We start from the raw sequence: 21,803 nt of genomic DNA on the forward strand, positions 1-21,803 counted from the left end.
CATATCTAACTACCCTCTCCATAGTTCTTATTGTCCCTCCATTTCTCTCACTGCCTCCCCATATCTCTCTGACTGCCCCCCATATCTCTCACTGCCCCCATATCTCTCTCTTAAGTACCCCTCCATATCTCACACTAACCCCATATCTCTCACTGCCCCATATCTCTCTAACTACCCCTCCATATCTCTCACTGCCCCCCATATCTCTCTAACTACCCCTCCATATCTCTCTCACTGCCACTCCATAGCTCTCTAACTACCCCTCCATATCGCTCACTGCCCCCCCATATCTCTCTAACTACCCCTCCATATCGCTCACTGCCCTCCATTTTGCTCACTGCCCCTATATCTCTCTAACTACCCCTCCATATCTCTCTTACTGCCCCCCATATCTCACTGCCCCCCATATCTCTGACTTCCCCCCATATCTCTCACTGAGCCCCCATATCTCTCTTAACTACCCCTCCATATCTCACACTAACCCCATATCTCTCACTGCCCCCATATCTCTCTAACTACCCCTCCATACCTCTCACTGCCCCCCCCCCCATATCTCTCTAACTACCCCTCCATATCGCTCACTGCCCCCCCTCCATATCTCTCTGACTACCCCCTATATCTCTCACTGCCTTCCCATATCTCTCTGACTACCCCCCATATCTCTCACTGCCCCCCCATATCTCTCTTAACTACCCCTCCATGTCTCTCTTAACTACCCCTCCATGTCTCACACTAACCCCATATCTCTCACTGCCCCCATATCTCTCTAACTACCCCTCCATATCTCTCACTGTCCCCCATATCTCTGTAACTACCCCTCCATATCTCTCACTGCCCCCATATCTCTCTAACTACCCCTCCATATCTCTCACTGCCCCCCATATCTCTCTAACTACCCCTCCATATCTCTCTCACTGCCACTCCATATCTCTCTAACTACCCCTCCATCGCTCACTGCCCCCCCATATCTCTCTAACTACCCCTCCATATCGCTCACTGCCCCCCATATCTCTAACTACCCCTCCATATCGCTCACTGCCCCCCATATCTCTCTAACTACCCCTCCATATCTCTCTCACTGCCCCTCCATATCTCTCTGACTACCCCCCATATCTCTCACTGCCTCCCCATATCTCTCTGACTACCCCCCATATCTCTCTTAACTACCCCTTCATATCTCACACTAACCCCATATCTCTCACTGCCCCCATATCTCTCTAACTACCCCTCCATATCTCTCACTGCCCCCATATCTCTCTAACTACCCCTCCATATTGCTCACTGCCCCTCCATATCTCTCTAACTACCCCTCCATATCTCTCTAACTACCCCTCCATATCTCTCTCACTGCCCCCATATCTCATTGCCCCTCCATAGGTCTCACTGCCTCCCCATATATCTAACTGCCTCCCGTATCTCTCACTGCCTCCCATATCTCACTGCCCCCCTTATTTCTCAGGGCCCCCCATATATCTCTCACTGCCCCTCCATATGTCTCACTGCCCCATCTCCCTGACCGCCCCTATATCTTTTTCGCTGCCCCCCATATCTCTCACAGCCCCCCATATCTCTCTCACTACCCCATCACCAGTCAGACTCCTGCTGCGCTCGCTGCAGTCCCCTCTTACGCTGCTCAGCCTCCCTGAGCACAGGGTTGCGGGGTTGCTGACTGACGACTCTTCCGATCGCTCACACAGTGATCCAAGGAGTCGCATTAGATAACTTTCGCATAAGTACGCCGCCGCGGAAGAGCGGTGACCCTGAGTGTGGTACGAGTAACTAAGTGACTCTGGGGGTCATTCCGAGTTGTTTGCTCGTTAGCTGCTTTTAGCAGCATTGCACACGCTAAGCCGCCGCCCTCTGTGAGGGTATGTTAGCTTAGCAGAAGTGCGAACGAAAGATTAGCAGAATTGCGAATAGAAATTTCTTAGCAGTTTCTGAGTAGCTCCAGACTTACTCTGCCACTGCGATCAGTTCAGTCTTTTTCGTTCCTGGTTTGACGTCACAAACACGGCCTGGGTTCGGACAGCCACTCCCCCGTTTCTCCAGACACTCCCGCATTTTTCCCTGACACGCCTGCGTTTTTTAGCCAACGCCGGGAAAACGCTGAGTTGCCGCCCAGAAACACCCCTTTCCTGTCAGTCATTTACCCAACACCAGTGCGACTAAAAAGCGCCGCAGACGCTACAGCAAAACAGCTTAAGTTTTTTAGTAAAATAACTAAGCGCATGCGCTCTGCGTACCTTGCGCATGCGCAGTAAGCGATTAATCGCAGTATATCGGCAACGAGCGAACAACTCGGAATGACCCCCACAGTGTGTAGGAAGTGTCCGTTGTAGCTTGGCCATTCCACACTTTGGAATTGCTAATAATACAATGTATATTGTCTTTTTATCTTAGCGACGCCTGAAAAAAACCCTGATATTTGTCTGTCCAATATCTGGATGTACTGCAGGCTGGGAGGTAAGTGCTGATGAGATATTAAACACTAAATTTTGCATTTAATATTGTTATTTTAAATACCACATCCAGAACCGTTGACGGTCGGTAGTGTAATTAGGCTGTAAGAATGGTGATATGGTCGTTGTGAGGAGGTCTGACAATTAAGGTCGCAAACTCATTGCGGTAAAAGTGCTGCGTAGCTCATTGCTGAATATCACTGTGGCCGCCTTCAAAGTATTTCTCGCGGGAAGGTAATCACCGATGCCAGCGTCTAGTACAAACTTCAAAACTATTTTGGAACTGGTTTTGTGGAACGGCCTTCAGAGCTGCCGTCATATTACTCCTCATGTCATCAATGTCAATAGGGAGGGTGTGCCAACACAGTTATTTGTCTACTAGCTAAAAGCTCCCTCACAGACCGCTTCCGAAGGCTCCGTCAAGCTCTGACATTCTTGCAACGGCACACCAAACCACACAGAGACAATAATAGACTCCATTCAGGAAGAGACTGGTGTAGATCAACAACAACACAGCTGTGAAACGCTGATATGCCACCGTCATCAAACCATACTGAGGTTTCTGTCCAGTGCTGCCGCGTCAAGCACACGGTGGCGATTTCGCAATCTTAATTGTCAGACCTCGTACGTCATTGGACATAACATATCTCTATTATCAGAACCCTAACCACAGCTTAATCCTGTATGCAGCCTAAACCTGTAATTTCAACATTGTGACTGTCGATTATTCTGGTGTTGACATTCTGGGTCGGGATGTAATGAAGACCAAGTTCGGCGGCCTTGCAGGATACCGACCAAACTCTGACTTTTTTTTTATTTAAATCATTTACAAGGCGCCTTTAAAAAAACACATCAGATTTCGGCGGGACTTCAGTATATACCGGCGACGGTGTTGACATAATGACTACATACCGAAACAAATGAGATTCCTGAACACTGTCCTAGCAATATAACTCATATACAGAAATATGTTATTATATCAGTAATATAAAAAGCTATTCCGGTATGGTTTTTTTTATATTCATTCTATTATTATCTCATTACTGGTTAAATAATTACTCTTCCTATTACACATCCAGTGTGATATGACGTTAGATTTCCCCCTGACACTCCCTGTTCTAGCAGTGGTTAGTGATCAGCGTTCCGGATATTATCAGGTGCCCTCTGTCCACAGGTAAATGCCCGGATATGCACTTCTACTTACCGTACCGCTGGCAAGTCTTCAACAGAGAAGATTGGGAAGATATTCCCAATATGGAGAATGTTGAGAAGGCCTACTGCGATCCTAAAGTTGCCAGGTAGGACCCGAAATCCCGGTCGGTGGACTACGTTATGTTGCCATCGTCCGGCGAATTATGTTGTAATCACATCGCTAATGAGAGGAGATAGGTTTCATGAAGTTTCCCTGCTAGAATTCCATTATGAATCAATAATATGCGTCTACTAAGGGGAGGGCCATGCTTGTACATGTAACTCCTCCCCAGGGGAGGGCTGTGCCTTCTACATGTAACTCCTCCTCAGGGGAGAGCTGTGCCTTCTACATGTAACTCCTCCCCAGGGGAGGGCCGTGCCTTCTACATGTAACTCCTCCCCCTCTTTGTTTCCAAGGATTCCATTGGTTGACTTTGAGACCTTCAAATCTGGCACAAACCTCGTGCGTCGGCTCTCCACCCCATCGTCTGTCACAAAACCCCCGGAATACGTGATGACCACTGAGTGGATTTGGTATTGGAAGGATGAATATGGCAACTGGACGCAGTATGGACAATCCGTAAGCTGACGCTGGGAATTTACGATATTGCACTTATCCGATAAGATGGTCGACTGTGGACATAATTACTTAATTTTAATTATTTGTATCATTAATTTTTATAGGTCTATTAAAGGAGCTATTTTCTCTTACGTCCTAGAGTATATTGGGTATCCATTTAGTACCATGGGGTATAGACGGGTCCACTAGGAGCCATGGGCACTTTAAGAATTTGATAGTGTGGGCTGGCTCCTCCCTCTATGCCCCTCCTACCAGACTCAGTTTAGAAAATGTGCCCGGAGGAGCCGGTCACGCTTATGGAAGCTCCTGAAGAGTTTTCTGCATTTATTTTCTATGTTTGTTGTTTTCAGGCAGGACTGGGTGGCACCAGCCTGCCTGCTTCGTGGGACTTAGGGAGGGGGGGGGGGGGGGGGCAACCTCTTGAAGGGTTAATGGTCCCGTTCCCCGCTGACAGGACACTGAGCTCCTGAGGGAACTATTCGTAAGACCCACCACGGTGAGCGTACATTCCCGCAGCACGCTGCCACCCCTAACAGAGCCAGAAGAAAGAAGAGTGCTGAGTACTAAGCCGGCGTCCCAGTTAGCGGGTCGTGGCCATTATGGCGGCATGAGGGTACGGAGACGCACGGCTTCTAACCTATCAAAGCCTTAAAACGGATCTGTCTCCATTTTAAGCGCAAAATTACCTCAGCCAGTATAAAAAGGCAGGAAGACCGCGCGCCATTGAAGGGTTTGGGCTTCACTATGAGAGGATCCAGCAGCTCACCAGTGCCATTGTCCCTCTGCAGTGGACACAGACTCTGGCTGACAGGGACGCGCAGCTCCTCCGGTGTGACTCCAAATTACCTCAGCGGTACCAGGGGGTCATAGTAGGGGGGGGAGCGATTACTAGTGTACTAAGTCCCCTATCAGGGTACTTAGTCTGCGACCCGGCTAAGCTTGGCATTAGCAGTGAGGGCGTGGTGGGGGCTGGCTCCAATATCTCTGTGTCTCCCTGAAAGGGCTCTTTGTGGGTTAATTGTGCTTTTAACCTTTCCTGTATGTGCTGTCACATTTACAATATGTCAGGCAAAGAGTGTGTTTCATGTACGGCAGAGTGTATTTCTTTTTCATCCACTAGGGGTCACTGGAGTACTCTTGGGATATGGACGGCTTCAGCAGAACCAGGGCACTGAATATTTAAATTTAGTAACTCTCCTCCCCTCCATATTCCCAGAGTACCTCAGTGTTTTTTCTGTGCTCGAAGTAGCAACAGGGCTTGTGTGGAGCTCACACAATTATTTTGAATATTTTATTTTTATTTTTGATTTTCATTTTTACTAAACTTTACACACATCCCTTCCCCCCTTCCAAAAGGCGTGGGTCTGGGATTGTGGAAGCTGCTGCATGCAGCTCTTGGCATGTCGGTCCTCACTACAGAGCACCCTCATAGCCTACAGGCAGCTCAGTCACTGAGACTGCAGGAGGGAGACAGAACTTACCAAAAAGCCCTGTCACAGCCTCCACCATCAGCATACGGTAAGGGGCACTGCTCCTTTTATTTATATTGCTGGGGGTAGGGGCGGTCAGCTCACGCAGCCGCCCGCCATGTGGGGTCTGAAAAGTTTTCTTTTTTATTCTTAGCCACCCTGCGCCGCTGCTACCACACCCAGCTGCCCGCCAGCGCCGGCCACTACCCAGCCCCGGACTGCTAGTACTAGCAGCCGCCGCTGGGCGCTCCCCACCGCTCGGCTCCCTGCGCCGCTGCTCTCCCCCTCCCTCCCGTTTCAGAGCTCCGGGCCGCGAACGGCGGCTGGCGCGGCTCTGTCTGCCGGGGGAGGAGAGAGGGGAGACTGACCGCGGACAGTGCTTGCTGCCGCGGTCCGTCTGTGAGGGAGAGGTCGCGCGGGAGAGGGGAGGATTGTGCCCGCATTGAAGCGAGAGGCCCTATAAACTAAGCTGCATTTTAATGCAGCAACACATTGTATGCACAGCACACGTTCAGGCTTTTAAGCCTATATTGCATATAGCTCTAAATGGGTATATATGCTTGTGTATTTGGATATATATATATGTATATATGTGTGTGTGTGTGTGTGTGTGTGTGTGTGTGTGTATGTATGTATATATATATATATATATATATATATATATATATATATAATGGATGTAGATATATATATCTTTGTATATATTAAGCACATGGCAGGACGCCATTATAACTCTACTTCCTGCTTCTTTTTTCAGGAAGTTGCTGTCCTACTACACTCGGCCATCGGATGGAGCATGGGTGTTACTAGGAAATTTGCACAGATCAGGTTTCATGTAGTGATGAGCGGATTCGGTTTTACTCGGTTCTCAAAACCGAATCTTATTGGCTATCCAAAACACGTGACATCAGTGAGCCAATAAGATTCGGTTTTGAGAACCGAGTAAAACCTGGCTGGAGGATGTAATGTCGGGTTTACAATTAAAAATGGCCACGGCATGTAAGGAACGTGAGACGGTGAGATCTGAGGCTAGGACAATGCCTCCTGAGATACCAGTAGGGGCTCAGGAGTCGTCCAGCACTTTGCACAAAAGTATAGCTCTATTCCGAAAAATAGTTATGACGATTCAATGCCATACCTCATATCGCAAGAAGAATATGAGGAGGGTGAGGTGTGCCAGTAGTCAGATAGTGAGGGTACTATTAGCCCTGCCAGTGATAATCTCATCAGGGCAATACGTTAGGTTCTAGATTGTACAGACTGAAGAACCTATTTCAAATGAAGTGTTATTTGCTAAACAACAGAGATCTCCAGTGTGTTTTCCTTATTCAGATTCTCTTAATAAACCAGAGTCTATGAATGGGAAAATCCACCGGCTGTGGATTCGCTGGTGTCAAAACTTTCACAGTTACCCATTCCAACTGCTACTACGCTTAAAGACCCGTCAGAGTGTAAGCTAGAAGTTATACTAAAGTCAATGTATACAGCAGCCGGGGTGTTGCTTAGACCTACTTCAGGGGGAATTTGGGAGAATAAGGCTGTAGTTGCGTGGAACACAGCTCAGGTCAGCCTACAGGAAGACCACCTTATACTTCTCACTGATCATGCGGCACGACGTGCCCTCTGGCTGCATTCTTGGCAGACGGAGGCAGAGGTTAAACGAGGTATAGAAGCGTTACCTTACGCTGGCGAGAAATTGTTTGTTCCTGAAGTGGACATATGGGTTTCTGAGGTACCTAGACGGTAATACTCTAAACCAGCGTTCCAATCCTTTAGACCTCAGCCCTATCAAGGCCGTGATACAGGAACAACCACACATGGTAGACGTGGTAGAGGACGTGGTTTCAACAAACCACTAACCGTCGTCAGGACGCTAAGACCATCAACAAGCCAGTGGCATGACGGGCTCCCAGCCCATCTCGGATCTCCAGTTGTGGGGGCACGCCTTCAGACGTTCCATTTGGCGTGGTTCCAGACATCCACAAATGGGTGGATCCGCAATTTAGTGTAAAAAGGTTACAAAATAGAGCGACTGTCTCCCGCCACTGCGGTTTTTCAAGACAGGACTGCCTGTGTCGGACGACAAGAGGGCGGTTCTGCAAATTGCCATTCAGTCCCTGCTGGATTCCGCAGTTTTGATTCCGGTCCCTGTACACCAACAAGGTCAGGGTTATTATTCCAGTCTGTTTGTGGTACCGAAGCCGGATGGCTCGGTCAGACCAATATTGAACTTACAGGGTCTCATTCAGTACGTCACTTACTACAGATTCAAGTTGGAATCTCTGCGGTCAGTAATTGCAGGTTTAGAGCCACAGGAATTCAGGATTGCGCTGGATCTCAAGGATGCGTACTTACACATTCCGATTTGGCCACCTCATCAGAGGTTCTTGCGTTTTGCGATACGGCAGAACCATTACCAGTTTCAGGCTCTACCGTTTGGCCTCTCGTCAGTGACTCGGGTATTCACCAAAGTGATGTCTGTGATGATAGCTCATCTCAGATCCTTAGGAGTTATAATAGTTCCGTACTTGGACGATCTGCTCATCAAAGCTCCGTCTCAACAGATGCTCCTCCAACATGCGTTGCTAACGTACAATGTACTAGTTCAGCACGGTTGGATTGTCAACTTCAAGAAATCACATCTAATTCCGTCTCAACGACTTCAATTCCTAGGTATGATTCTCGATACGGTAAATCAAAGAATTTACCTACCAGAACAGAAAGTACAGATTATTCGTCATCTGGTACAATTCGTGCTCAAGCCACGCACAGTCTCGGTACATTTGTGCATTCGCCTCTTAGGCACAATGGTGGTGACTTTCGAAGCGCTTCAGGTCGGAAGATTTCACTCGCGTCCTTTTCAACTGGATGTGCTCGCACAGTGGTCGGGCTCGCATCTGCAGATTCACCACAGGGTGAGGTTGTCGCCACGGACCAGAGTATCTCTACTCTGGTGGCTCAAAGTACACAATCTAACCGCAGGGAAACGGTTCGACGCCTGGAATTGGATAATTCTAACGACGGATGCGAGTCTCAGAGGTTGGGGAGCTGTGGTTCAAAATTGTCAGCTCCAGGGTCTCTGGGCAGATAACGAAAGATTGCTGTCTCTAAATGTCCTGAAACTCCAGGTAATTTACAATGGGCTACGACAAGTAGTGCACATGCTCCGGTCTCAGACTGTCCAGGTGCAGTCAGACAACGCGACGGCGGTCGCATACATCAACAAACAAAGAGGAACGAGAAGCCACATGGCAATGCGGGAAATAGCTTGAATCCTCATTTGGCCCGAGCATCACCAAGTGATATTGTCGGCAGTGTTCATTCCGGGAGTGGACAACTGGGAGGCGGATTATCTCAGTCGTCGGGATTTTCATCCAGGAAAATGGGCATTAAATCCAGAAGTGTTTCACATGTTGGTCCAAAGGTGGGGTTACCCTCAAGTGGACCTGATGGCATCTCGCCACAATCACCAAACGCCCCAGTATGTGTCCAGAACGAGAGATCCAAAGGCAGTGGCGGTGGATGCTCTCACAATCGCGTGGCCGTACAGCCTCGTGTATCTGTTTCTACCGTTTCCGCTGCTCCCTCTGTTGCTAAAACGGATCAAAAGAGAGTCCGCCACAGTCATACTAGTGGCGCCTCATTGGCCTCGGAGAGCTTGGTTCTCGGATCTCCGCGGATTACTCGCAGACGATCCTTGGCCGCTCCCACTACGTCCGGACTTGTTACAACAGGGTCCGTTCCTTTACCCCGATTTAGCGCGGCTGCGTTTGACGGGGTGGCTGTTGAGACCGCCCTCTTAAGAAGAGAGGGCATTCCAGAATCGGTTATACCAACCATGTTACGTGCTAGGAAGCCAGTTACGGCAGCTCATTATTACAGAATTTGGCGTGACTATATAGGTTGGTGTGAAGCTCGGAAGTTCCCGACATCATCTTTCAAGTTATCCCGTCTTTTGTTATTTCTAGACGGGGTTAGATGGAGGACTGCGTTTATCTACACTAAAGGTGCAGGTCTCTGCTTTGTCAATTTACTTTCAAAGACGATTGGCTTTATTGCCGTCTGTACACACCTTTCTGCAAGGTGTCCTCAGAGTACAGCCTCTATTCATTCCACCTACAGCGCCAAGGGACTTGAATCTGGTTTTAGATTTCTTACAGTCTTCATATTTTGAACCCTTACAACAAGTGGATATTAAGTTTCTCACTTGGGAAAACTATTTTTCTCCTAGCATTTGCTTCGGCAAGGCGTGTTTCAGATTTGGGTGCCTTGTCATGCAAGCCACCGTATTTGGTTTTTCATGATGACAGAGCGGAACTTCGGACGAATCCCGCTTTCTTACCAAAGGTAGTGTTATCTTTTCACATCAATCCACCAATAGTAGTTCCTGTGTTAACAGGACAGTCTGGAACTCCGAATGTGGTACGCGCATTACGCGTTTATGTATCCCGAACATCTACAGTTCGTAAGACGGATACGTTGTTTGTTCTCTATGATGCTGCCAAGATGGGTTGGCCAGCTTCTAAGCAGACCTTATCCAGATGGATAAAACTGACTATACGTCAGGCTTGCCTTCATGCTAGGTTACAGCCGCCTACATCAGTAACAGCTCATTCCACACGTTCTGTGGGAACTTCAGGGGCGGCTGGTCGTGGAGCTTCTACGACGCAGCTTTGCCGTGCGGCTACATGGTCATCAGTGCACACGTTTGTGCGCTTTTACAAGTTTGATACGTTTGCGGCATCCGCTTCTAGCTTTGGCCGCCTAGTGTTACAGGTGCCAAACAGCTCTCCCGCCCACAGGGGAAGCTTTGGTACGTTCCAAGAGTACTCCAGTGACCCCTAGTGGATGAAAAAGAAAATGTGATTTTGGTACTTACCATGTAAATCCTTTTCTTTGAATCCATAGGGGGCACTGGACGCCCACCCAGAGCAGTTTACCTGGTTTGTGGTAAGTTCAGGGGATCTTATGGTAACACACTCTCACCGACTGGTTCAAATTATCAAGTTCTATCGGTTATGGTGTCAACTGTTTAGTTGTCAGTTACGTTATGTGTCAACATTATTGTTGTCCGTTATGTTATATGTAATTCTCCATTGTCAACCTCTCTATCGCTCCTGTTCGGCTCAGTAAAAAACACTGAGGTACTCTGGGAATATGGTGGGGAGGAGAGTTACTACATTTAAATATTCAGTGCCCTGGTTCTGCTAAAGCCGTCCATATCCCAAGAGTACTCCAGTGACCCCTATGGATTCAAAGAAAAGGATTTACCTGGTAAGTACCAAAATCCTATTTTCCTCACCAGGGGGCTCACTACTATGTACTCAGTGTAGTGCACCTTCCCAGGCTAGCGGGGCTGAATCAGCGTGGCTGGATTCCGTTAAAGGAATGATTTCCAATATCTCTAACAAACTGTCCGACAATGAGAAAGAGACGCAATACTTAAGACAGTCTCTGGATGAGTTTCTGAACAGAGACTCAGTCCCCAAACCAGCGTCTCAATCCCCTGCCATTTGTCCGCAAAAAGGTACTCTGGTCCATATCCTGCAGTCTGACGCTGACAGGTCAGACATGGAGGAGGGGGAGGTGGACTCTGAGGGGGGACGACGACGCTGCTCTGTCACAGGGAATAGAGGCTCTTATAGAAGCTATCATAGATGTTCTGCATATTCCTGATAAGGTGACAGAGGAATGTGAGGAATCTTATTTTAATGTAAAAAAGAAGTCCTCAGTCACTTTTCCTGTGTCACAGGAACTGAATACCCTGTTTGAAGAACCGTGGGTTAATCCTGTTAGGAAATTTAAAATCCCTAAAAGGTTGCTCTCATCTTTTCCTCCTGAGGATAGGAAAAAATTAGAAAATCCACCGATAGTGGACGCATCAGTATCTAGGCTGTCACGGAAAATAGTATTGCCTGTCCCTGGTGCAGCCTCCCTAAACGATACGACTGATCGTAAAATTGAGACTACACTCAAATCTTTGTACACAGCTGCTGGGGTGGCCCAGAGAACCCACTATTGCATGTGCGTGGAATACCAACGCTATTGCTAAAAGGTCAGGTAACCTAAGTGAGGGGTTAGATTCCTTATCTAGGGGGGAGATTGTTTTACTCCTGCAACATATACAGGACTCTGCGAACTTTATGGTGGAAGCCATAAAAGAAATAGGCTTGCTTAATGCACGCACCACTGCTATGGCAGTGTCGGCACGCTGAGGCTTGTGGCTACGCCAGTGGACTGCTGATGCGGACTCCAGGAAAGGCGTGGAAGGCCTACCATTCACAGGAGAGGCCTTATTTGGAGATGAACTGGATAAATGGATCTCCAAAGCTACTGCGGGTCAGTCCACTTATCTTCCTTCCGCAGCTCCCCCAGCCAGGAAGACCTACTCAGCTTCCAGTTTGGAGTCCTTTCAGACAGCCAAGTTTAAGGGCAAAACCAGAGGTTCTTCTACAGCCACCAGAGGCGCTAGAGGTAAACCACGCAAACCAGCAACTGCCGGTTCTCAGGAACGGAGTTCAAGCTCTGCTTCCTCAAAGCCTTCAGCATGACGGTGGACCACTATGACTGGAGGGTGGGAGCCTGGCTAAAATTCTTCAGTCACTAACACATATTCTGAGTTGTATGAGCTATCACTGGATAACATCTGGACTACCAAAGGGGTGTTATCAGTGGGTCAACTGTATCACGAGGGAATATTTAGCAATTAAAAGAGGAATTTACTATTCCTAATACTGCTCTGTTTAGGTACTTCCAGTTGCGGCATGCTGTACAAGCACAATTTCCCCACAGTTCCCTGGTGATCTCAGACTTCCCTGTTAAAGTGTTGTTATCTAACCTAGGCCTGAAAGGCAAAATATCTCCTACATATGCTGCTATAAATGATAGATTTAACCCGGACCAGCTAAGCGGTGTCCGTTCAAAGTGGGAGTCGGATCTAGGACCTTTATCTAACGAACAGTGGCTCCAAATGCTTGGATCTTTCAAACACAATACGCCCTGTATTAGATATAGACAGGTGTTTTTTTATGTCCTTCATAGGATTTACCGTACACCCGTGTTTATGCGGAGGGCTGGTCTCAGAGACAGTTCCTCATGTCCTAAATGTCAGGCTGAAGATACTGAGTTTTGGCATTTACTCTGGGACTGTCCTATGGTTTCGGTCTTCTGGGAAGGTATATGGCAGGATCTGTTATTAACTACCCCTTCTCTTCCTGCTATAAACCCTAGAATATGTATATTCGGCTTAGACCTTGAAGAGACACACTCCGTCACAATTTATAAGTACAGGTAGATCCACGATTATCTTGGCTAGTTTTCTGCGCCTAGGCACACCATAGTTTATTTACATAAACCCTTCATCTATTGTTCTCAGCAGGGGATTAAGTCCGACTGCCCAGTCTCAGTTAATCCTATTAAAGGCCAAGATAAACATGGACCCATCTGTATGTTCTCTGTCTCACTACACTAGCTAAGGTTATTATAGCAAGGGCTTGGTTCTCAACTGACTCACCTAATATATGTCAGTGGAGGGCGCTAGTTAATGATGTAGTCAGACATGAACGCCATATGTTCAAAGTAAGGGGCTCCATTGTTAAATTTACGGAAAAATGGGATAGATGGTGCAGCTCTAGACTGGGCAGACCTGATCTGATTGTGTAGAATAACCTAAAGACATGCTGAAATAATGAGAATTCACTTAAATGCCTTGTTCTATAGTGTTAGATCAGTTAATACTGTTAAGTTTTTTAAGATCTCGGTATATGTTGATATTGATGAGACACAGAGACAGCCCTTGTCCTTAACATACAATTTTATAGATGGCATAAGTTATGGTTACTGTTTATGTTACAGTTTTCTTTTCTCTGTTTTGTATTGTACTTTGGAAAACAATAAAAAATTCCATGATTGAAAAAAAAAAAAAATTCTTCAGTCAGATCTGGACAAGTTCGTGCCAGGATCCCTAGGTCATAAATCTTAATTCCCAGGGCTACAGACTGGAGTTCCAGGAGCTCCCACCTCACAGATTCTTCAGATCAGGCTTACCAGTTTCACAGAAGGCAAGTATAACTTTACAGGACGCCATTCAGAAACTGGTGCATACTCAGGTCATTGTTCCAGTTCCACCTCATCTGCAAAAAAGGGGTACTATTCCAACTTGTTTGTAGTACCAAAACCGGACGGTTCGGTAAGACCGATTTTGAACCTCAAGTCGTTGAACCCGTACTTACGGGTGTTCAAATTCAAGATGGAGTTTCTGAGAGCGGTCATCTCAGGTCTGGAGGAAGGGGAATTCCTAGTGTCTCTGGATATCAAGGATGCGTACCTTCACATTCCGATCTGGCCGCCTCATCAGACTTATCTTCGGTTTGCACTGCAGGACTACCAGTTCCAGGCCCTGCCATTTGGTCTCTCCACGGCACCGAGGGTGTTCACCAAGGTGATGGCAGAGATGATGTACCTCCTCCACAAACAGGGAGTGAACATAATTCCGTACCTGGACGATCTTCTGATAAAGGCGCTGTCCAGGGAGAGGTTGTTGGACAGCATTGCCCTCTCAACCCAACTGCTCCAGGATCACGGGTGGATTCTGAACCTTCCGAAATTTCACCTAGAGTCAACATGGAGGCTTCCATTCCTGAGAATGATACTGGACACAGAGTTGCAGAAAGTGTTCCTTCCGTTGGAAAAGGCATTGGTAATCCAGTTGATGGTTCGGGATGTCCTGACGCCAACCCGGATATCGGTGCATCTATGCATTCGCCTTCTGGGGAAAATGGTGGCCGCTTACGAGGTACTTTAGTACGGAAGGTTTCATGCAAGACCTTTCCAACTCAATCTGCTGGACAAATGGTCCGGATCGCATCTTCACATGCACCAGAGGATCCGTCTGTCGCCAAGAGCCAGGATTTCTCTTCTATGGTGGCTTCAGACTTCTCACCTAATCGAGGGTCGACTGTTCGGAATTCAGAATTGGATTCTACTAACCACAGACACAAGCCTCAGAGGCTGGGGAGCAGTCACCCTGGGGGTGCAGTTTCAGGGAAGATGGTCAAGTCAGGAAGTCGCCCTTCCAATCAACATTCTGGAACTCAGCGCTATTTACAACGCCCTTCTGCAGGCCTCATATCTTCTTCAAGATCAAGCCATTCAAGTCCAGTCGGACAATGTGACGGTGGTAACGTACATAAACCGACAGGGCGGAACGAAAAGCAGAGCAGCAATGTCAGAGGTGACAGGAATTCTTCTCTGGGCAGAAAAAAATGCTGTGGCGCTGTCAGCGGTCTTCATTCTGGGAGTAGATAACTGGGGAGCAGACTTCCACAGCAGAAACGACCTGCACCTGGGAGAGTGGGGCCTTCACCCGGAGGTGTTCAGGTGCTTGACCCGTCGGTGGGGAACTCCACAAATCGACATGATGGCCTTTTGTCTCAACAAGAAGCTCAAGCGGTATTGTTCCAGGTCGAGAGACCCACAGGCAGTGGCGGTGGACGCTCTGACGACTCCATGGGTCTATCAGATGGTGTACGTGTTTCCTCCACTTCCTCTGATCCCAAGAATTCTCAAACGAATAAAAAGGGAAATGGGTCAAGCAAAACTCATTGCTCCAGACTGGCCAAGAAGGTGTTCTAGAGATACTAATCGAAGATCCGTGGCCTCTACCTCTTCGCGAGGATCTTCTGCAACAGGGCCCGTTCGTCTATCAAGACTTACCGCAGCTACGTTTAACGGCATGAAAGTTAAATGGCTTATTCTAGCCCGGAGAGGGATCCCTGACAAGGTCATCCCAACTATGATTCAAGCCAGAAAGGGGGTAACGTCTAAAGATTACCACCGTATTTGGAAGAAATACGTCACTTGGTGTGAGAGCAGAAAATATTCTGCAGCGGAATTTAATCTGGGATGTTTACTGTTATTTCTACAGTCAGGTGTGGATGTGGGCCTATGTCTGGGCTTCATAAAAGTCCAGATTTCGGCCTTGTCTAGTTTCTTTCAGAAACAATTGGCTTCTCTCCCTGAGGTCCAGACGTTCTTGAAAGGTGTTCTGCACATCCAACCTCCCTTTGTGCCTCCCACAGCACCTTGGGGTCTCAATTTGGTGCTGCAGTTCTTCCAATCGGTCTGTTTGAACCGTTACAGGAAGTAGATATAAAATATCTTACATGGAAGACCGTCACACTGTTGGCCTTGGCTTCAGCAAGACGTGTGTCGGAGCTGGGGGCGTTGTCTCACAAGAGCCCCTATTTAATTTTCCGTGAAGACAGAGCTGAACTCGGAACTCATCAGCAATTTCTTCCTAAAGTGGTGTCTGCGTTTCACATCAACCAACCTATTGTGGTTCCGGTGGTTACTGACACCTCTGCTACTTCAAAGTCTTTGGATGTTGTGAGGACTTTGAAGGTGTATGTAAAGCGTACAGCTCGTCACAGAAAATCAGACTCGCTGTTCGTTCTTTATGATCCCAATAAAATTGGGTGTCCTGCTTCAAAACGGTCCATTCCACGCTGGATCAGGCTCACTATCCAGCATGCTTATTCCACGGCAGGATTGCTGGTGCCAAAATCTGTACAGGCCCACTCTACTAGGTCGGTGGGTTCTTCTTGGGTGGCTGCCCGGGGTGTCTCGGCTTTACAGCTCTGCCGAGCAGCTACTTGGTCAGGTTCTAACACGTTTGCTAAGTTCTACAAGTTCGATACTTTGGCCTCTGAGGACCTTCAGTTTGGTCAATCAGTTCTGCAGGAACCTCAGCACACTCCCACCCGGTTTGGGAGCTTTGGTACTTCCCCATGGTACTAAATGGACCCCAGCATCCTCTAGGACGTAAGAGAAAATAGGATTTTAATTACCTACCGGTAAATCCTTTTCTCGCAGTCCGTAGAGGATACTGGGCGCCCGCCCGGTGCTTCATACTTCCTGCACTGTTACTTGCTTAAGTATTGTTGTTGGTTTAGCTGTTGCTGTTCCTCTTTTCAAGTTTGGTTAGCATGTCTTTCCTCTTGTTTGTGTGTGCTGGTTCGGAATCTCACCACTTTCCTTATCTATCCTTCTCTAAAAGTATGTCCGTCTCCTCGGACACAGTTTCCTAGACTGAGTCTGGTGGGAGGGGCATAGAGGGAGGAGCCAGCCCACAGTATCAAATTCATAAAGTGCCCATGGCTCCTAGTGAACCTGTCTATACCCCATGGTACTAAATGGATTCCCAGTATCCTCTACGTACTACGAGAAAAAGGATTTACCGGTAGGTAATTAAAATCCTATTTTCTGCTAAAGTGGGCCGGGTGTAGTATGTTATGCTGGCGGTCGGGAAATTAGCGCCACGCTATTTATTCTCCCTCCAGGGGGTGTCATGGACCCCCAAGAGGGAGAATAGGTGTCAGGATACTGAGCGCCGGGATCCCAACATCCGGCATACTGAATACCACCCAGTGGGCCTTGTGTAGAAGTGGATGTACATCTGTTTTGTTTCTGCATAAAATATGCATTCATTATTGAGCTGCTTTTAGGTGTGGAGCAATGTGTGTATTGGTGGGGGTGGGGTGGGGGTGAGAAGTGAACAGCTTGGGGTTGCAATTAATGCCATTCTGTGATAGGCTGGGCAGTGAACTTATAACCGGAAGCCCATACCATTGACACTCTAGCTTTGGGATGAGGGTTGCTCGTGAGCTGCATGCTACAATATACACGTTTCATATCTATCTCTGTTTTCCTAGAACATAAAGAACGTGAGTTCAACTATATTGTCCGCAGACCTAGAAAGCATCTATCTCTCCGACCCCATCGGAATTATCCCATTCACGGCTGGGCAGCAGCAATACGAGATCAACTTCCGAGGTACTGACTGTGTTCGATGCAGTAGATACGTCCCAACCATCTGGTCAGAAATTATGGTGGGAGCTGCCTTAATACAGTTGTCTCTAAGTTTGTCCTCCACTGATTTACGCAGGGACCCCAATAGTAGAGTGGAAGGTGGGGCCTCCACAACCAAGGGAAAGAGAGGAGAGTACTATCCTTTACTGATCTTCTCTCCTTCCAGAAATGAAGCAGAGGAACACTGTCTACCGGACAGAGAAAGATGTCTGCAGGAGACCCAAATTCCTAAATTTTGAAGATGTGAAGACGCTGAAAGGAAGGTAATGGCATTATAGATATATCACTGGGGTTTATTGCAGCACCTACGTGTTCAGCATATGAAATATGGGAGAATAATCTTTGTAGACGCAGCCCTTCGTTGACTGACCATTGTTAAAGATACCACTTGCTTCTCTAACGTCCTAGGGGATACTGGGAAACGTAGTTACCATGGGGTATAGATCGGGTCCACTGGAGCCTGGCACTTTAAGAAAGCATTAGTGTGTGCTGGCTCCTCCCCTCTATGCCCCTCCTGCAGACTCGGTTTAGAAAACTGTGCCCAAGGAGCCGGGTGCATTCCTCTGGAGCTCCAGAGAGTTTTCTTCAGAATTTGTTAGTTTGTTATTTTCAGGCAACCAGTCTGCCTGCATCGTGGGACTTAGGGGGGGAACCGAACCAACTTCCTCAGAGTTAATGGTTCGTATCCCCGCTGACAGGACACTGAGCTCCTGAGGTGATGTTTCTCATGCCCCAGGGTATGAGCCCACACCAGCAAGATGCCGCCACCCTTAACAGATGCCGAAGACGCGGTGTGGGGAGTACAGACACCAGGGTCCCGGTTAGCGGTTCCCCCGGTGAACATGGCGGCATGAAGGGGCAGCGGTCACCCAGCTACGGGGCTGTGGCGCCCGCTGTGTACCCACACTGGCGATGCATATAAAAAAAAAGCGTTGCAGACTCTTTTTTTACACATTTATGGAGTGAAGCCAGTATAAATAACATAGAGGGACCATGTGCCATTGAGGGGGCGGGGCTTCCTGGAGAGCGCCATTTCCTGCTGCTGAGTACAGGCTGCATGCGGAGACTGCTCCTCCGTAGAACCCACTGAATCACCAATTGTACTGGTACCAGGGGGTTATAAAGAAAGGGGGAGCATATAGTCAGCGGTTATACTGCTGTGAGGTAAATTATATATATATATATATATATACACCCAGCGGAGCGCTGCTCTGATCTGAGGTATGTGTGCTGCTCCCCTCTGTGTCACTCCATTCAGGGTTGCCTGAGATAAGTGTGCTGTCTCACTAATACTGCTGTGTTTCCTCATTACCTCTGTGATTTCTGCTACAGCATGTCTGAAAATAAGTCTTTGTGCACTTCATGTAAGGCTAGGTTACCCCTCCCTCACAGGGGTCTCTACTGTGTACCCAATGCTCTATACCTTCACAGGGTAGCAATATGCAGGATCCTGAGTGGATGGAATCATTTAAATCAATGATTACTAACATAAATTCAGAGTTGGCTACGGCTAAGCAAGAAAGGCAAACCCTGAAACAGTCTATGGACACTCTCATGTTAACTACTGCCGACCACAGACAGGCGCCTCAGCCCCCCCCCCCCCCCCCCCCCCCCTGTTGGTCTCTCATAAACGCACTCTCCCACAGATATTGCAGTCTGATTCTGAATTACCAGAGTTAGATGAGGGAGAATTAGAGGTGGATGAGGATAATTTCCTGTCCCCGGGAGTTGAGCCCATGATTTATGCCATTAGAGAGTACCTCAACATTCCAGATAAGGAAGCAGAACCAGTAGATTAATTGTTTTTTAAAGTGAATCCATAGTCCCCTGCAACTTTCCCTGTTTCTAAGGAATTAAATTGCCTTTCAAAAGAACTGTGGATAAATCCTGATAAAAAATGTAATTACTCCTAAATGGGTAGTAAATTCCTTTCCCTTTCCTGCAGAGGATAGGAAAGTCTGGGAAAACCCACCTACAGTGGATACGTCTGTGTCCGGGCTGTCACGTAAAATTGTACTACCTGTAACTGGGGTGATCTCTCTCAAAGACCCAGCTGATATCAAAATTGAGACCACACTCAAGTCAATTTATACTGCGGCGGGCGTAGCCCAACGCCCTACCATAGTTTGCGGCTGGATTTGTTGAGCCGTGGTAAAATGGTCTGATAATATTATAAAGCGGTTGTATACACTACCCCAGGATGAGATAGTCACATTACTGCAACATATCCAAGATGCTGCAAACTTCATGAGTGAGGCTGTTAAGGAACTAAGTATCATTATCGGCCGTACCACTGTTATGGCGGTATCGGCTCGTAGAGCCCTGTGGCTGCGACAGTGGTCAGCAGATGCTGATTCCAAGAAAGGTGTGGAGAACCTTCCTTTTACAGGCGATGCCTTGTTCGGCGAAGAACTGAACAAATTGATTTCTCAGGCGACAGCAGGTGAATATACATATCTGCCGTGTGCTGCGCCTCCTGCTAGACGCCCCTATCATGGGCCCTCTCTGCAGTCCTTTTGTGTGGCCAGATTCAGAGGCAAAGCAAGAGGTGCCTCCAATGCTGCTAGAGGAACTTGCGGTAAGTCCCGTAAACAAGCGGCTGCTGGAACTTCGGACCAGGCCTCCGGATCCTCTTCCACGAAGCCCTCCGCATGACGGTTGGCCCCAGCAGCAAGGCGATTTTCAGGTAGGTGCTCGCCTTCAACACTTCGTCCACATATGGGCAGAGTCCTGCCGGGATCCTTGGGTGAGGGATCTCATATCCCAAGTATACCGGCTGGAATTTCAGGAACTACCTCCTCTCAGATTCTTCAAGTCAGGCTTACCAGCTTCACCTGTAGCAAGAGTTACCTTGCAAGAAGCAATTCAAAAACTGTTTCAACGGGAGTTATTGTCCCAGTACCTCCTCTGTTACACACAAAGGGATTTTACTCAAGTCTCTTTGTAGTCCTGAAGCCGGACTGTTCTGTTCGGCCGATCCTGAACCTCAAATCCCTGAACGCTTATCTTCAGGTGTTCAAATTCAAGATGGAATCACTAAGAGCAGTGATATCAGGTCTGGAGGAGGGGGAGTTTCTAGTATCCCTGGATATCAAGGATGATTACCTGCATATCCCAATCTAACCCCTCATCAAGCGTTCCTCTGGTTCGCTGTACTGGACCAACATTTCCGTTTCAGGCCTTACCCTTTGGTCTCTCCACGGCTCCAAGGGTATTCACGAAAGTCATGACAGAGATGATGCTGCAATTACGCATGATGGGTGTCAACATAGTCCCGTACTTGGACGATCTCCTGATAAAGGCGGTGTCCAGGGAACAGCTGCTGCACAGCATTGACTTGACTACTCGTCAGCTTACGGATCATGATGGATCCTAAATTTCCAGAAATCACACCTGGAACCGTCTCAGAGAATTCAGTTCCTGGGATGATCCTGGACATGGTGTCTCAGAAGGTATACCTTCCAATGGACAAGGCCTTGACTATTCAGTCTATGGTCCGCTCGGTTTCTAAAACCACGCAAGATCTCAATTCATCTTTGCATTCACTTGCTGGGCAAGATGATAGCCTCTTACGAGGCAATTCAGTATGGCAGGTTCCATGCACAGCCAGTCCAACTGGATCTGTTGGACAAGTGGTCAGGATCTCACCTGCACATGCACCAGAGTATAACTCTGTCGCCGAAAGCAAGGATCTCCTATCGTGATGGCTGCAAGTCTCCCATCTAGTGGAAGGTCAGAGTTTCAATACCCAGTCTTGGACTCTGCTAACAATGGATGCCAGCCTCCAGGGTTGGGGTGCTGTGACCCAAGGGACCCAGTTCCAGGGGAAGTGGTCAAGTCAGGAATCTGCACTTCCAATCAACATCCTGGAACTCAGGGCAATTTATAATGCTCTCCTGCAGGGCTCATACCTCCTTCGGAATTAGGCCATCCAGGTGCAGTCGGACAACGCCACGATAGTGGCGTACATCAACAGAGAAGGAGGAACAAGAAGCAGGGCCGCAATGTTAGATGTGTCAAGGATACTTCTCTGGGCGGAAGCCAACGCAAGTGCCATCTCAGCCATATTCATTCCGGGTGTGGACAACAGGGAAGTGGACTTCCTAAGCAGGCACGACCTCCATCCGGGGTAATGGAGCCTTCACTCTCAAGTATTTCAACAACTGATTCACCGGTGGGGTTGTCCACAAATAGACCTGATGGCTTCTCATCTCAACACGAAGCTGAGTCATTACT

General features: G+C 48.0%; 1 protein-coding gene across 1 annotated transcript in view; it reads left to right on the top strand.

Moving 5' to 3' along the window:
* The window catches only part of LOC134933798 (zinc finger CCCH-type antiviral protein 1-like), a 78,390-nt gene that overhangs the window by 37,906 nt on the left and 18,681 nt on the right, over positions 1-21,803 (top strand). The window contains exons 5-9 of the mRNA XM_063929257.1: positions 2,401-2,463; positions 3,634-3,757; positions 4,068-4,230; positions 17,411-17,531; positions 17,734-17,830. Coding sequence (XP_063785327.1) covers positions 2,401-2,463; positions 3,634-3,757; positions 4,068-4,230; positions 17,411-17,531; positions 17,734-17,830 — 568 coding nt within the window. The remainder of the gene's footprint in view (positions 1-2,400; positions 2,464-3,633; positions 3,758-4,067; positions 4,231-17,410; positions 17,532-17,733; positions 17,831-21,803) is intronic.

The sequence above is a fragment of the Pseudophryne corroboree genome, chromosome 6 (genome assembly GCF_028390025.1).
Source record: "Pseudophryne corroboree isolate aPseCor3 chromosome 6, aPseCor3.hap2, whole genome shotgun sequence".
In the NCBI taxonomy this organism is placed as follows: Eukaryota; Metazoa; Chordata; class Amphibia; order Anura; family Myobatrachidae; genus Pseudophryne; species Pseudophryne corroboree.